The sequence below is a fragment of the Accipiter gentilis genome, chromosome 21 (assembly GCF_929443795.1).
Source record: "Accipiter gentilis chromosome 21, bAccGen1.1, whole genome shotgun sequence".
Classification (NCBI taxonomy): Eukaryota; Metazoa; Chordata; class Aves; order Accipitriformes; family Accipitridae; genus Astur; species Astur gentilis.
In genome coordinates, this window is record NC_064900.1 from 8,715,382 (window position 1) to 8,730,890 (window position 15,509).

At 37.8% G+C, this 15,509-nt stretch overlaps 1 protein-coding gene across 30 annotated transcripts in view; it reads right to left on the minus strand.

Moving 5' to 3' along the window:
• ABI3BP (ABI family member 3 binding protein) overlaps window positions 1–15,509 on the minus strand; it is a 168,547-nt gene that overhangs the window by 14,549 nt on the left and 138,489 nt on the right. For all 30 annotated transcript variants that reach the window (XM_049824783.1, XM_049824779.1, XM_049824771.1 and 27 more), the window contains 4 exons: window positions 14,581–14,664; window positions 13,141–13,209; window positions 11,673–11,885; window positions 7,218–7,329 (listed from right to left, as the gene is read on the minus strand). In XM_049824783.1, the coding sequence (XP_049680740.1) occupies window positions 7,218–7,329; window positions 11,673–11,885; window positions 13,141–13,209; window positions 14,581–14,664 (478 nt within the window). The remainder of the gene's footprint in view (window positions 1–7,217; window positions 7,330–11,672; window positions 11,886–13,140; window positions 13,210–14,580; window positions 14,665–15,509) is intronic.

The window sequence follows — 15,509 nt, forward strand, 5'->3', positions numbered from 1 at the left end:
ATAGCAAATGAAACTAGGTTTAAGAGAAGGGGAAAAAAAAAAAGAAAGAAAAAAACTGCTGGGCTTGTTTGAGAAGTCTTTCTCCTAATCAAGTTGGAAGAAGGGCCGAGAGAAACGGGAAATGCTTACCCATGAACCCTGACATCAACAGCAATTTCATACAAAGATCTGTTACTTTACTAATACAGAGTACATAAAACTCCAGCATTTTTCTGCCACTTTCTGCATTTTTCTGCATTGCATCTTTCACTGTAGTTCTCATTTCCTGACCCTCGCTGTTAACAAAAGGTAAGCTCTCTGCATCGGTAGATTTTTTTTCTGGTATGTGATTAGCACATTTTGGGTGCTAACTACAATACAAAACAATGCTAGATAATAGTAATAACAGCACGAGCAGGCAGGTATGAATTATTGTGTATAAGTGCACAAAAAACTTATTCAGTAGAGGGCTGAAGACTCACTTGGTATGGCCTTCGAGTAAATTATAGTAACATTCTCTTTTTTTGTTTCATACCTTTTGTAAGACATATGAAAAAACTTTTGAAGGAAATCATGTACACACATTATAGTAAGTGATCTAGTTGAAGATGTCCCTGCTCATTGCAGGGGAGTTGGACTAGATGACCTTTAAAGGTCCCTTCCAACCCAAACCATTCTATGATTCCTTGATAAAACCAGTTTGGTACACGTATATATCCTAGACATTTCATGTTTACTTCACAGTTTTGGTTGGTTGGGGGTTTTTTTGTTGTTGTTGGTTTTTTTGGGGTGGCCTTGGATTTATTTTTTTTTTAACATTTCCTGTTATTTATATTCTTCAAGAGACCTCATAGCTGGAAATATACTTTGCCTTGGGACACAATGTAACCCAGAAGTCCAAAAGACACCACTCAAAATGTTTTTAAAAAGGAGAGAAGTATATTTGAAATCACCAAACTACTTAACCCAGCAAAGGATCAATACCTAAAGAGAAGTTTTACAAAGCTGTAGAATGCAAGCATCACAGGCTTTTTGTTTCTTATTAATACTTTTTTTCTATTAAAAATCTACACCAGCAGGCTGGCAGGACACATCCTTCAATGGCTACCTGAACCTCCCCAGAGCGATCTGGCACATCTCTGACTGCAGTCTTAATAATTTTCTTTACTACCTTCCAATTACTGCCAACAGAAACATGCATGAGAACTGTTTTCAACAATATTCAGACTCTTTTTTGAAGGCTTATATAGAAATTAGTGCTGCAATGTTTTCTGGACACTAGTGGTATGTGCTATGAACTTAATTGCCCTTAAACAAACCACCAGAATGAAAGAGGAAACGTACACCTAATTAAAAAAATAATATTTCAAGATAGGGCAGGGATACAGAAATAAGAACTACATATTTTGGCAGAGAAACAAGCAGAAATAGCAGAAAAAATAAAAATGATACCGTATCAGACGACTGAAACACTTAAAAAAATAAATCAATTTTAAGGAGTTAGGAAACTCCAACATAGTAAAAATCCCCCTAAAATTCCTTTGGAAATAGGAAAATAGAATTGGAAGCAAAAAAATAACAACATCTGCATTTAATATTCTATGCTAAGAAAGGTCCATGAAAAAACTGCAGGTTAATGAAACCGATTTTAACAAAGGGGAAGATGCAGATGAGCAACATCATTACTACACAGGAGACAGAATGAAGAAAACAAAAACCACAGTAAGCCCATTTCTATGTCAGACTTCTTAAAGTTTATTACAAACAAGCACCTCAAGGAGGGAAATACTGAAAATTGTGGATAATGACCTTACCTTGACTCACACATGGGAGATCTTGCTTGACTATTATCATAGCAGAAGTTACTGCAATACTTTCTTTTTAAGGGCAGTTTCTAATGTAAAACTAAGAATAGGTAAAGAGCACAACGTCCTGGGTATGCCAATGAAACTAGGAGTTCCAGTGTGAGCAGCCTTATAATGAAATGCAAACCCAAGAGCTCTGTATGACAAGTTAGATGGAATATTACAGGTCTCACTCCTCAAATGACTGCTTGGAAGCTAGACTGTAATTGCTTTGACCAAAATGATCAGTCTTGTAGTTTGGGTTTGACTGTTTTCCAAGTGGAATGAATGGTACATTTCTCAAAAAAAACCTGTGACAGTTTTCTCAGTACAAAAATTGCAGAATTTCCATGTGGAGAATGAAAAATTAAATTGACAGGTTAGTTCATACTAGTGCATCCCTTTCTCTCATATTTCTTTGTGAAGAAATGCATGACACTTGCATTAACATACAAAACCACCTCGACCTGCATTAAAGTAAGTTGGCGAAATCGAGATTTACAAGATCAGAAACTACCCTTAAGGTACAATAATTTAGGTTGGAAGGCACCTATGAAGGTCATCTCGTCCAGGCCCCTTTTGACAACAGGGCTGACTTAAAAGCTGCATTAGGTTGCTCGGGGTTGATCAACAAGCACAGTAATTACACTCACTGCCTGAACAGAGTGAAAACTGAGTAGCTCAGTACTTGCTTCAGACTAACTAGAAAAAAGAAGGATTAATAGAATTTGGCGATTTCACTCATTTAACAGGTGAAGGAGTAATTGAAGGATAAAGACGGCAAAAACTGCAGAAACATTGGTGTGTGTTTAAGGGTGATACTGAAAAGAGGGCTGAGTGAAACGTGACCTGGATCTACTCTAAAATTCTTGGAAATAATGCAAAGGGTAACAAAAGCTAACTACAATACAAAGCTGTAATCACAGGTTGTGTATATGTGATTATTAGATCACAGAATCACATCTATAATAGAAACATTTAAGTAGAAGACATTCATAAAACAAGAGAAAGTTTTCCTCTTCAGGCACCAGTTATACCCAATTAACTATCTGTATAAGAAGGATATATATAGTTATCTAGCTCACATAGCATAACCATACCACATGCTTTGAGAGATTTCAGGTAAAAGTTACAATCAAAAGCAAAATATCTCATGAAATGAAACAGAATTCTAGACTGGACCCAGAGAGCAGCTTAGTGCCAGTATCAGTAGCAGTTTCAAGAACTCTGAGCAACCAAATAATGGATATCAACATTTGAACTTTCCAGGTTACTTAAACTGTCAGAAACTTTCTAAGATGTGATAGTGAAATACTGCAAGCACTGTATTTGGCAGTTCTCCAGGTGAAAAAGAGGCCAATGTACTCATCTTATAAGGAAAAATCCTTTAAATGTATGTGATGCTGTCAGCTGTCAGGCACGCCTTACTGGGAAAGAATGGCATGGATACAATGTGCCTCTTCTTGGGCAGAAAACATAGTGATCTCAGTGCTCCAACAAAATCACACTGTACAGGAAACTTTAGAACCCTCTTTCAAAAAAAACCCAAAAAAACAACCCAAGCAGTTGTGTTGGAAAGCAGCTGACTGTGCCCAACATTTATTTAAAGGGCGCATGTCCTCACAGTTAGACGGATTTTCAAATCACTGTTTTACTTTCATCTCAAGAGTCTTGATGTCTTGCAATCAATTCACCAAGAACAAATAAAGCTGGCATACATAAGACAAGATATATGATAAACTGCTATAATATATACAACTTTATTTGTTCAAAAGTAACCCTCACAAGTTGTTGTATGCCTGTGAAAGTCCATTTTCGTTTCCATGTTATCATGGTATGAGTCTGTTAAAACCAAATACTTGACATCAGAACTCCTTTTTTTTTTTTCAGCCAGTGCATTTTTTTCTGGTTCTAGTCACTTTTCAGACAGCTAAATGGACGCACAGAACACTACATGACAATCCTCTGATTCAGAGAAATTTGTATCGCATTTAACTTCTATGTTTGTATTTACTGACAGTTGTAGTCACACATGCAATTTTTCATGAGAACTAAGAGCCTCTCATCGCAGCCTCCCTAACACTGTCCAAATTTCTTAAATATTCGAAGTCTGGCCATTAGCTCCTAATCTGTAAAAGCTGCCTTGTCAAAAGGCCAGCTCAAAGGAAGATGGGTGTCTGGCTTACTGCAGAGCTTCCCAGAGGTGTAGCAGTATGACCTATTTGAAAAGAATGTAGAAGAGAAAAGCAAACAAACAGCATGATCTGGCAGGCTCAGATGCACCCAGTTTTTCCCTGCTGCTTGTTCTGCCCCCTTCCTACTAAAGAGTTGTTTGTTCTGCTTCCCTCCTGCTGGATGTGGGTGATTAACTCTTTAGCTTCTGGGCCAGGTACTAACATACCCTACCCAGTTTACCTCAACAGGATGATAGACCTTGGGCAGCATGACTGCAGACCATCTTTGTCATGTACTGCTCCTCAAGAGCATACACTTGGAGAATTACAGGCTTGAATAGTCCTGCTGCTACAGGACCTTTCTGGTTTAAATTTACCCATGGGGGCTGAGATACCACATTCACAAACATTTTTATTCCTTTTGGAAAGTCTTTGTTCAGGTCTGTCTGGTTTAGCTCTGTCCTGAATTGTCTTCAGCTTTGGATGCACGGAACCTTCAGAGCAGCACAGGGGATTCACACAGCCTCACTGATGGCTTCAGGAAAGCTGGAAAAAATAGACTCTCAAATTCAGCTTGTCAGCTTCTCCAAAGCATTTCAAGGCCAAGAGGTTCTTCCCCAGTTAATCCCCCTCCTGTTACTGAGCATCTCTCTTTCCATACAGTTGCTGGTAGTTTTGTAAATGTTGATCATCTGAGAGAGGGATTTCTTTTTTTCCAGCTCCACCTCTTCTACAGCTCTTTTCTTTAAGGCTAGTTATGGAAAAGTCTGCTTCCCAGTCTTAATGTATTACCTGATGAATTTGCAGACATTTCAGGGACTCTGTTAATTAATTTACTGAGCTGTGTTTTGTTGTCTCTGTTCTTCCTATATTCAGTCAGTTTTGTCCACAGGTCCGTTTTCTTCATCTAGTGAGCATTCAGCTCCTGACAAACAGGAGACTTTTATTATGGACATAGGCCATTCCTTGCAACACTGATACTGCCTACATGATGCCAGCTGTCTTAATCACTTTCTTATTTTCCCTGAATTTAGTGCGCCAACAAGCCTGTATTCAAATGGTAACAGTAACAATTTCTTCTGCTTCTGCCAAAGCTCTCAAGGTATCCTCAAAATTAGGAAATACACATTTTGAAATGGAAGTTTAATTGAACAGAGCCACTCTGAGAAGGACTTTACATCCTTTAAATCCTGTGAGACTCGAGGGACATGCACCACTGCAATTTATATCACAGGTTTTCAATTTTGGGCAATGGCCTCCTGAATCCAGAAAGACTTTCACTGTCTTTCCCTTTTGAGGTTGGGAGCAGGAGGGGGATAAAAGGCACCACCCCACCAGGGAAAAGTTATCCCCTTTTATCTTAAATCAGCCTCCACCAGTCAGTACTGATCTCAAATCTAGCCTCTTGTAACAAAATCCACGTTCCAAAAGACACATTTCTCTGTGGTCTTTGGTCTGCTCTTGCTTACCAAAGCCCAAAAGTCCTGTCAGGATTGACAGAATTGTTACTAATTAAAGTTAAAAACCATCTTGCCTGCTTCTACATAGCTCCTGCCTTCCTTATGACCTTTCCAATGGTTCTGGTTGGGTCTGCCTGCGTCCATCTCGCTCCCTTTCTGAACAAAGAGCAGTCTAAAAATGCTTTTCTCTTTTGGCCATCTGGACATTGCTCTCGGCATCAAGGACTTCTCTTTGCTTCCATGTCTTTTCTACACTTAACCAAATCTATCTCATATGTGACACAAAGCATTCAAGTGTGTAATGGAAAAGAATCTCATTAATAACACACAGTTCTTCTCAAGGATGCAACTGTATTATTTCAAAGCAGAACTGAAATGAAAACACAAACAGCAAAGCCTGACAATTTTAGCAGCACCTACTGCCTTTCTTAGTTACTACTCCAGAAATACATTGTTTTGCTGTCTCTTCTAAGCCTTCTCAACTGGAAGATACTGAGGAAACTGATGCCTGGTCTCCAGTTGTATTGCCTCTTAACAAGACAGAACAACATCAACTGCAGTTCACCCTTTCACAAGCCACATGCCTAAGAAATAACAGAGATATTCTTGATGCAGTACACAGCAATTCTAGCCCATCTTAGGAGTTTTGGAGTCTCTCAAAGAAGCTCTTTTTGGGTATCACAATTTCCCCTAGCCTTTCTTTTCCAATTCTCTTCCATTCCCCTCCACTTGCTGCAATAGTTCCTCATTCCTCCTCCTAGGAGCTGCTGGTCACAAGTACATCAGCTAAGAACTAACCAGCCAGATTAAACCACACTTTGCCTAAAAATAAAGGTTCAAGATGGGTTCTATGCAGAATTTTGTGCTGTGTTACCAATTTAAGGATAGTAAGAGAAGTGGGCAGTTTATCTGAAACAGAAAAATCCAGTTACCAAAGCCAAATGGATGGTCCTACAGGAAAAAAATGTGTCATTCATTAACTTTCTGATGCAATCAATAAGCAACACAAAGGACAAATGATTTTCTTCCCTGCTCTGAATTTTACCACAAAAAAGAACAACCATTTTTTATGAGATTTTTTTTTTTTTATTTTGAAAGAATGATAATACTTATTTGGACTAGTTGCATGAGATGTATGCCATCAACTGGAATTCACTGACCCATTTTTAACTTGCCAGCTGTTTTGAGACACTGAAAGAAAACCACACATACAGGACAAGCGTATCTTTCCTCTCCATGGCGCAATGCAATAGTCAAGCTTTGCACAGTGGCCCAACTTGCATTCCAGTATTTGAATGAACATCCATCTAAATAAGCAAGCAGCCTACACCAGTTGTGCCGAGCATCCTTAAACCCCAGAGAGAACTGTACACATAAATCTTGATCTCACATATTGGTTAACATTTCTTGTGTTCACCTTGTTTCTTTATCTGCTAAATTCAAGACATTATTTGATAAAAAGCAGTACATTTTCTTACAACTGACTGTTAATCTTTCTGATAGTAGAGGTCACTTCTGCAGTTTGTCCAGACCATAAATACTCTTGGAAATTTCCTGAAGATTCCTCAGATGTGTCTTATCTGTTAACTTAGATGAAAGCAAAACCAAAGCATACCTTTTTCCTATCAGAACAGGAGTAAAACCAATTTGGTCTTACATACATATGTATTTTCATTTGAAGTTGCAGACAGTCAAACTGTCAGTTTAGCTGACAGTCTAAATTAGTTGGATTAACTTAGAAAATTATTTTTTTTAATTACCTTGTGTCAGGTTTTAGGTTTTCCACAGTAGAATGGGTTTGATTTGTAGTGATAATCGATTTCTCCTTTTCACCATCACTTGCTCCATTTTCAGTTGACACAACCTCATACTCTGGAAAATTACAGTAAAGAGAAATTTGCTTAAATAACAGCACTTACTTGAGCTTCTTCACTGCTCCCTCTCTTCTCATCTGATTTCCACTCCTACTGTCTAACAGGCTGTAAGGACATCTTGTGTGAACCAGTCTGGATGTCAGTATGCTAAAATGGTTAGGAAAGAGGGATCTAATTCCAGATTGCTGAGTGCCTAGCCCCTCATTCTTCCTCACAGTTATGGGGTAGAGGATACTCAACATCTCACCTCTGCCCAAACGTACACTAGTGACAAAATTCCAAACATAAATAAGTATAAACATTCTGCAGTTTGAATGGAAAAGTATCAAAGATGAAAGTATATTTTCTAAATGCTTAAAACCTTGATTAACTTAAAACAAGACCTACATTTTTAAGATTTCCAAAGGGAACTGCCCAACTAACTTGGATTGTGCACTTAGGGAATCTGCCAGTTTAGAATGAAATAATTTTGCATAAATTTATTTCTGTATTTATCTGATTTATAGAGTCTCACTCCTTTCTTTTCATCTCATGGGATGTATCATCAAGCACAAGCCATGCTCTGAACAGGCAATCAGCAACAGATGTTTGGGAAGAAGATACCTCTTCAGTCATAGCCCCTGTCCAAGATACAGTGTCTCTGTAGCAGGCAACCTCTGTTCCAATTCATAACAACCTCTTCTAATAAACACATTGAGCATATTGCTAATTCTTCTCTCTTTGCGAAGAAATTCACAACCTCCTCAGCCCCTTCCTTTTCCCTTCCTAAAACCTGTCTATAATACCAAGTGCAGCTTTGCTAACTGTAAGCAAGCAAAGGAGAAGGTTTTCAAAGAACATTTTCAATGAGCATTTAGATCTACAGCACAATGAATAAAGCAGGTATATTATACTGTGAGGACAGAGACCACCTATCAACAGCTACAAAACCTCTAGAAAACTACTTTCCTGGTTTTTTCTAATGATACTATTAATTTTTGAGTTCTTAACTAAATGCTAGCAATCTTTTTATCTTTACCTTGTAATAAACTCAGTTATTCAGAACATACACAGAGCAATATAAAACTTTAGAACAGGTTTAAAAGTACGTCAGAAAGTCAGCACGAAGGAATTACTGCCGACATTGAAGATTTCAAAATTTCCATGTTCAGAAGTACTCCCCCACAACATTCACCCATGAACAGCAAAAGACCAACCACTACCTTTTAAAAACAAACTCATGGACCTGCAGGAATGTGTCTTGGAGCAGGGGGAGAAATAAGTAGAGGGCTTTTACTTCAGATCATTTGTTCAAGTGGGACCCCAATGCAACAACTGAAGACATTAGCATTGACAGTTAGTATGTATTTGTGTGAAACATATCTGCGTTTTCTCTCTGTGCATTTCCTTTTTGGAAACAAAGACCTTTTGCTATATAGCCACCAAGGGCTAAGTGAACCATGGAGGAAAAAAAAAAACCACGCCAAAGCCCTTATTTGCCCTATTTAAGCCTCATAGAGAAATTATGTTTATTAGGAAGCATGGGAGAGAGGGTGGATATCCACTGCCTTAGGTACACACAGAGAGAATGAGTAGGTAACTTCTTTAAAGGGATTCAATCTTTCTAACTTCTGCCAGCCACAAGTCAGTATGTGATTTAAACTTTTTAATTCATTCAAATTAGAAAAGAAAACACAGCACACGTGAATGGGCATGCAAACCTGTGCACGTGCACACGCGCACACACACACACACACACACAAAGAAATACTGAGCGCACCCAGTACCTGCTTGTTACTCAGTGCACAAGACAACAAATTGCCCTACATTTCTGTGGCAACACAACAGGAGTAGCAAAGCACCAGCAAAATCGTCTTGGTTCCTCATATTTGCAGCCCTTATGAAAACAAGGAGGTAAGCTCGATCACTGTTTTGGTTATTATTTGTCAGACTTTTCTATTACTGAAGTACAATTTTGTTTTTAGGAATACCCAATACAATGAAACCCCTTGTGCACAGCTGAAAGTCAAGCAAGGTAACCATTTCAAAAAAATGGCTCAACAAATTACATGTTCTTTTTCCACAGTTCTATCTGAAACAGCGCATTAAAAAAAAGATGTGATGCCTAAATCAGATGATTGAAAAAACATGTACAAACTACAAAAATAAAAAGAGATGACAAAAAACTTGATTTAAGTCTGTCTAAACAAGTAATGTCATACTGGTGCCAATACGAAAAACAGGATTCAATGTCTCCTCTTGAATTCAGAAAGTGTCCTTGGATGAGTCATTAACTGAGTAATTTTTTGAATTTAAGATGAAGGAGACAAGCTCAACAAGTGTATTTGTAAGCCACAGAGTTCAAATATTTTGTATTACACATTGAAGTTAAAAAGAACAAAGATGGTATTTATGGGAAAGCTGTTAGATCTACATAGGAAGTTAGATTGAAAACTAAAGTTTGTGTCAGTGAAGCAATATGAATGAGTACTAGCCACACATTCTGCAGAAGGTTTTAATCTTCCTTTCCAGAATGGGAAAGGATATGCCAGGTGTCTCAGTTATCACAGAATAGTCTTATAGAAGATAAGAAACTTTATGGAAAGTTAACTTTTACAAATGCTGATTACAACTGAACAGAGAAAGGGTTTTCACCTAAGGTCTCAGAAGAAACAGTGAGTATTGCTTGCTCTATATTTCACAACACACACACTGAAAAAGACAGGAAATAGTATCAGAAGGCAATTAAGCCTTGCCCTCATCATTAGATGATGTGCGCCGACAGTTTTACCAGTTATAGTGGAAATGTTTTTCTATTTTTGCAATACAAATACTTGTGCTGCAGTGGGTTCATTAACATACTCAAGAAAAACAGCAGGTCTACTTCCAAGAAAACATGCAGACTAAATGATGTTATCTGATCTAATCAAGCTAAGGACTGGACTGTGGAGGAGGCCTCCAAATGACAACAGCAACAAAAAGGCTTTTCCCTGAACAAAAAGAAGCATTGCAGAACTGCCTGGAATGGGGAGTGTTCACAGAGAGCCTATCCTCAGCCTAATTCTAAGGTTAGCAATAAGCTCACACTTCCTTTTCTTCCAGGATGAAGCACACCGTGGAATGCAAGCCAAGTAATAATTCTTCTCTCTTGTTGGTACTTTTTATTAGCCTACAGTTTCTTTTTATTCCCCTTCTAGTCCAGCAGAAGGGCTAACTTTATTCCTCTTTCACAGAAGAAAAAAGTGCAGGCTAATATTTGTTTTGACAGTCCCTTCGGTTTTGTGTTTATTATTTTTCAGAAGGGTGGGGAGAGCAAGAAAGAATAGAGGCTAAACGTAGTAATTATTTCTAGAAAATCAAGGAAGGACTAACTTGGGGAAGGGAGTGCCCTTGCTTCTGACAGTCACCTAATTACACCCCTGCACTGAAATCTCTCATGACATGCATATACAACATCTGAAAACATCCTACTTACATGCTAAAGTGAATGGCTAATGATAAAGTCTTAGTCCTCACAGCTCCTAGTCTTATCTGTTCTACTCACCTGTAATGCAACACAGCCAAACACACTTGGTCATGGCTGTGATAAGCCAGTGATTTTGCAAATAAAAGTTTTATGTCCATGGTAAAAATAAAAGCCATTTTCCTGACAGTACAGAAACCCCATAATTTTCAGGGGAATTAATTTAAATGTTCAATTTCCGTAAACTTGTGTCGATATACAGAAGACAATATAAAAAATTATGAACGATTGTCTTGCGTGCTTAACTGTCTATGTACTGATTCCTGCATGAGTCACAAGGATTTATTCTCAATACAAAAAACTTTCCTTTGGAAATGAAAAAAACCAAACAGATTCTTTCAACATAGAGAACTTGGTCACCCTGTTGTGGGTACAGCAAGTATTATGCTGGCAGAGTTCTACTGACTTACTAGATGGATGTAAGGTTTCATTGTGTCTGGCCCACTGATCAACAACATCAAGTTGAGAAAGATATCTACATTATGTGTACACACCTATATAATAAAGACTACTGTCACATTGCTGGAATTTCTTGACTAGATCTTACCAGGTCCTGTACACAGAGATGCCAGAAATCAAGAGAAGATACAGAATCATACTTCCAAAGTAACTTTTTGTGTCATCACTGACAACAATGATACAGTTGTGAAAATCTTGTTCTAATCTAGTAGCATTTTCTTATCCACACTGGAGTTGACAGTAGCACAAAATAAAAGCACTGGGCTGTAAGACTCCTTTGGGATTAAAGTATTTTCTAAATGGCATAAAAACACTGTGAAAGTAAAGATAAGCTGGAAATACTGTATTCTGATACAATGGAGGAAAGAAATCAAACCAACCAGTAACAGTGTCATTGTCTGGTTTTTCCCAGTCCAATATGACGAAGGTTGGACAGCCCTCAACAGTCACCACTGTGAGGTTGGTTGGAGGATTTTGTGGAGGACGAGTAGGTTCTTCCTTGCTGCCAGCTTCTTCTTGAGGAAAATGTTCAAGAGAGCTTGTGATAGAGCAAGGCACATCATCATCTTTCTTCATGTACTTGACATGGGGGGCTAAGAGTAACAGAAAAAAACTGTTATTCAATACAGAGTGCTTCTACAAAACGTGAATGCCATTTCACCTCTAGTGCACAATTTCCATTTCAGGGCACCAAGTAAAAATCTGCATAATGGGTCAAAAGTCAAACATAAATATTTAAGAATAAACCCCATATATTCAATATTAAGCTGCTTGTTGTTTTTTTTTATTGTTGTTAGACCTGGAATCTGCACTGTCTTCACCCCCTTCCCACTGGCACCACTGACGAAACATCACTCTGAAGGTATTAGTGGGTGATACGTACTGTTTGAAAGAATTAACTTCTGTCATAAAATTGGAAAATTAACTTTAGTCCTTCTATAATAAAATGATGCTACAATTCCATTTGCAGCTTTTGAGTACTATGCTAATAGAAAGATGTAATGCCCATCAGCACTGTGTTTCACCAGAAAAAGTAAGAAGTTTAGTCTAGAGTCATTGCATCATTGAACTTGCAGTTTCTAAAGTGACTGTCAAAATCTTAACCATTTTCAGTGGTACAGGACCAAACCTTAAAACAAACCTTCTGAGGCAAACGTCTTGTACTCTGCATCATAATACAGAAGATTACTTAAGACAAACACATTAGTTCTAAAATTAAAACTTCTGTTGGATGTAAACAAGATCTTGCAAGAAAGACAGTGTCTTCAGAAATGTAGTATCTCTTATCAGACCAATAAAAAACCCTGAAAAATCTTTCAGTACAAAAGCACTTCTTCCTGTCATCTCACCTTGCTAAACTCTCTAGATTACTGCAACAGCAATAACTTGACTATTTTATCATCTAGTCTAGTATATGCTACCATATTACTAGACTATCTGAATGTGCGTAGCCTGGAATAAGAGGTGAGGCATACATGATGGGTGCTCTGGTACTGGGGCAATACCTCTCCAGGTACGCTTGCAAGCCCACAGGAAGATTTTCATTTGGTGTGCTGGAATGTGAACACTGCAGTTGTACTACTGCTGGAATACAGGAAGAGCCACAACATGTTTGCGGGCAAGACTGTAAACCAGGAGGTGGTAGCAGGGAAGAAAGTAGAAGTAAAATTTAGTCAAGAATATTCTGATGGTCTGCACTACAGCCCTTTCATCTGACACTAAAGCAAAAAAGAATCAAAAGTAGTTTTGGCCTTCGAATAACCAAACAAGATAATTTTGATGCAAGATAGATAGGTCAGTCTTCATATATTCCCCCAAATGAAAATACCACAGCTATTAAAATCCTACCTTGGTACCTTGGTTTGCCTGAAGAATCAGTTTCTGATGTAGGACTTGAGCTGAAGACAGTTGCATCAACTGCGGGAAACACAGTTATAATTTAATTTGCAATAAATACGAAGTTTCAGTGTTAGAACTGCAGCATGTCACAGTTCATTTGGTATTTTAAATCATGATAAGGCTCTTCCACGGTCGACCTTTGCTGCCAGATCTGTCTTTTCCTTTTAAGGACTCCATTTTGGCTGTGATGTGAAGTAAACCTCATACTTACCTGCTAGTATAAAGACAGCCATAATCAAAATGACACACTTCATGACTGCTGCTGGATTCAGTTCATACAATATATGCAAAATGCTCTTTAGACCTTTAAAAAAGGATCTTTTTGCACATGAAGCTTGTTTCATGTTCACAGAATATATAGCACTATTATGTTTGCACATGAACTTCTCTAAAAATAGTGACAAGGAAACCATAAATTCTGTCTCCAGAGTGTATAATTTCCACAGAAGTTGAAGGCAAATACACTGGTGAACAGAAGTGTGCTAAAGCAGTCAGGATTCATGACACCAGAGTTGTGTTAAGTTGCCACTATACTGAACAGAATCTTCTCTTAGATGCAAACACTACAACGGACCTCAATGGACAAAACACAATATATTCACAACAAGCATTTTTAATGAATCTAGCATCCAGCTTGCTTTACTGAGCACTAAGGGTCACAGTGAGTTCATGATCATTATAGGAAGACAAGAATTTCAGTATTACTATAAATTCAGGAAAATTACAAACAGCATCATTTATGACAATATATCTAGAGCTCCATATTTTGGCTCAAAAATTCTAAGTACACCCTCCTCTAAACCCACACCTGTATGTCACTTTGAGGAGATTTAGGTCTGAACTTGTAGTTAACTCCCAATTTTATAAAGGGGAAATTACCAACTAACCACTATATTTAGCCTATTACATTTTTTCTGTTTAAATGGTGGCAGTTTGATCAGATAGTTAGGAGGATATCACAACCATGTTGAGCACTATCAGTCACTGTCAAATAATAATTTGAATTTATGTCCTTGCAAAAAGAAATGCTCAGGGAAAGAAGTGCCTTCTACTCCCTTCACAGATTCAAAGTAGCCACTGAATAGTATCGAAAGCCTACTACACACATTGATTTCTAGAAAGATGGAAAGGCCGTCATGTTCTCATTTACCAGGGTGTCTATCAGAAGACAACCAGTTGAACTCAGTCAAGTTAGAAAAGTCACGAAGTGGCATAAAGGAAATCAGAATCACCCCAGACTAAATACTTCTTATATTAAATACACAATGCATCAGTATAGTTTAGGGAAGGGAAGCAAAAGAAAAAAAAGGAAACCAGGAAACCCTTATGTATTAAAAAAAGGAAAAAAAAAATAAAAAAAGAAAACAGAACTGTCTGTAATATGCTTACCATAATACTCTGGAGTTGCAAAAGCTGTTGGCGTCTTATATGACGTTCCTGTCCTCACAGGTGTTGTTGGTCCAGCGGGTTTAGCTACAGTGACAGAAGTAGGAACTTGTGGCAACAATGCATTCACAATTTAAAAGAGTGAAACAGCTTTCTGATTTTCTAACAGAGCTCAGATTTGTGACAACTGCTTCATGAAACAAGTACTTTCATTTAAACTATGATATTCCCTCAAAATTTAATACAGCAGCTTCCAGTTGGATTTAGGAAAGTTCCAAGTTGTCCTTATTGCCAATATAACCTACTCCTGAAACCAGTAAGAAAATTCTTTGCTACTTGGTGATTGTCTTGGAGGACTTCAGTCAGATAGAATATGACCTGGTTTAATGCACAGAACCATCCTACACAGACTGGTGAAAGGATGCAAAATGATCAGCACTGACATTTCTGTTTCTCAAATAAAATAGCACCTTTCTTCATGAGTTGTAAGACAGAATAGCTGAAGTCAGCAACTGAAACTTGGATTCTTCCCTCAAATATAGGTAAGGTCCTTTCATTTCTACTCTCAATACAGCATATATATTAGCAAGGCTGGAGCTGGAACATGTATAATGATAAACACTGAGTCCTTAACTATGGTCTGCATTAAGAGTTTAACCACAGAACAGTACTGGAGCTTCTACTAAATGAAATTAAGATGCACTTCAAATGAAGGTAAGAAAAATGCAACCAAGTCCAACATTTCCAACATTTATAACACTACTTGACCTAAGGGAAAAAGCTTTCTTTCTCAACTGGTCTATTCTGTAGTAGGCACTATAAGTCTGGACAGAAACTGATTGATAGAGGCAATATTATCTCCCATAATTAAATAGCTATTTTAAAAATTATTTTAGATGATGTGACGTTGCTTTTACTCCTCAGCTGTTATC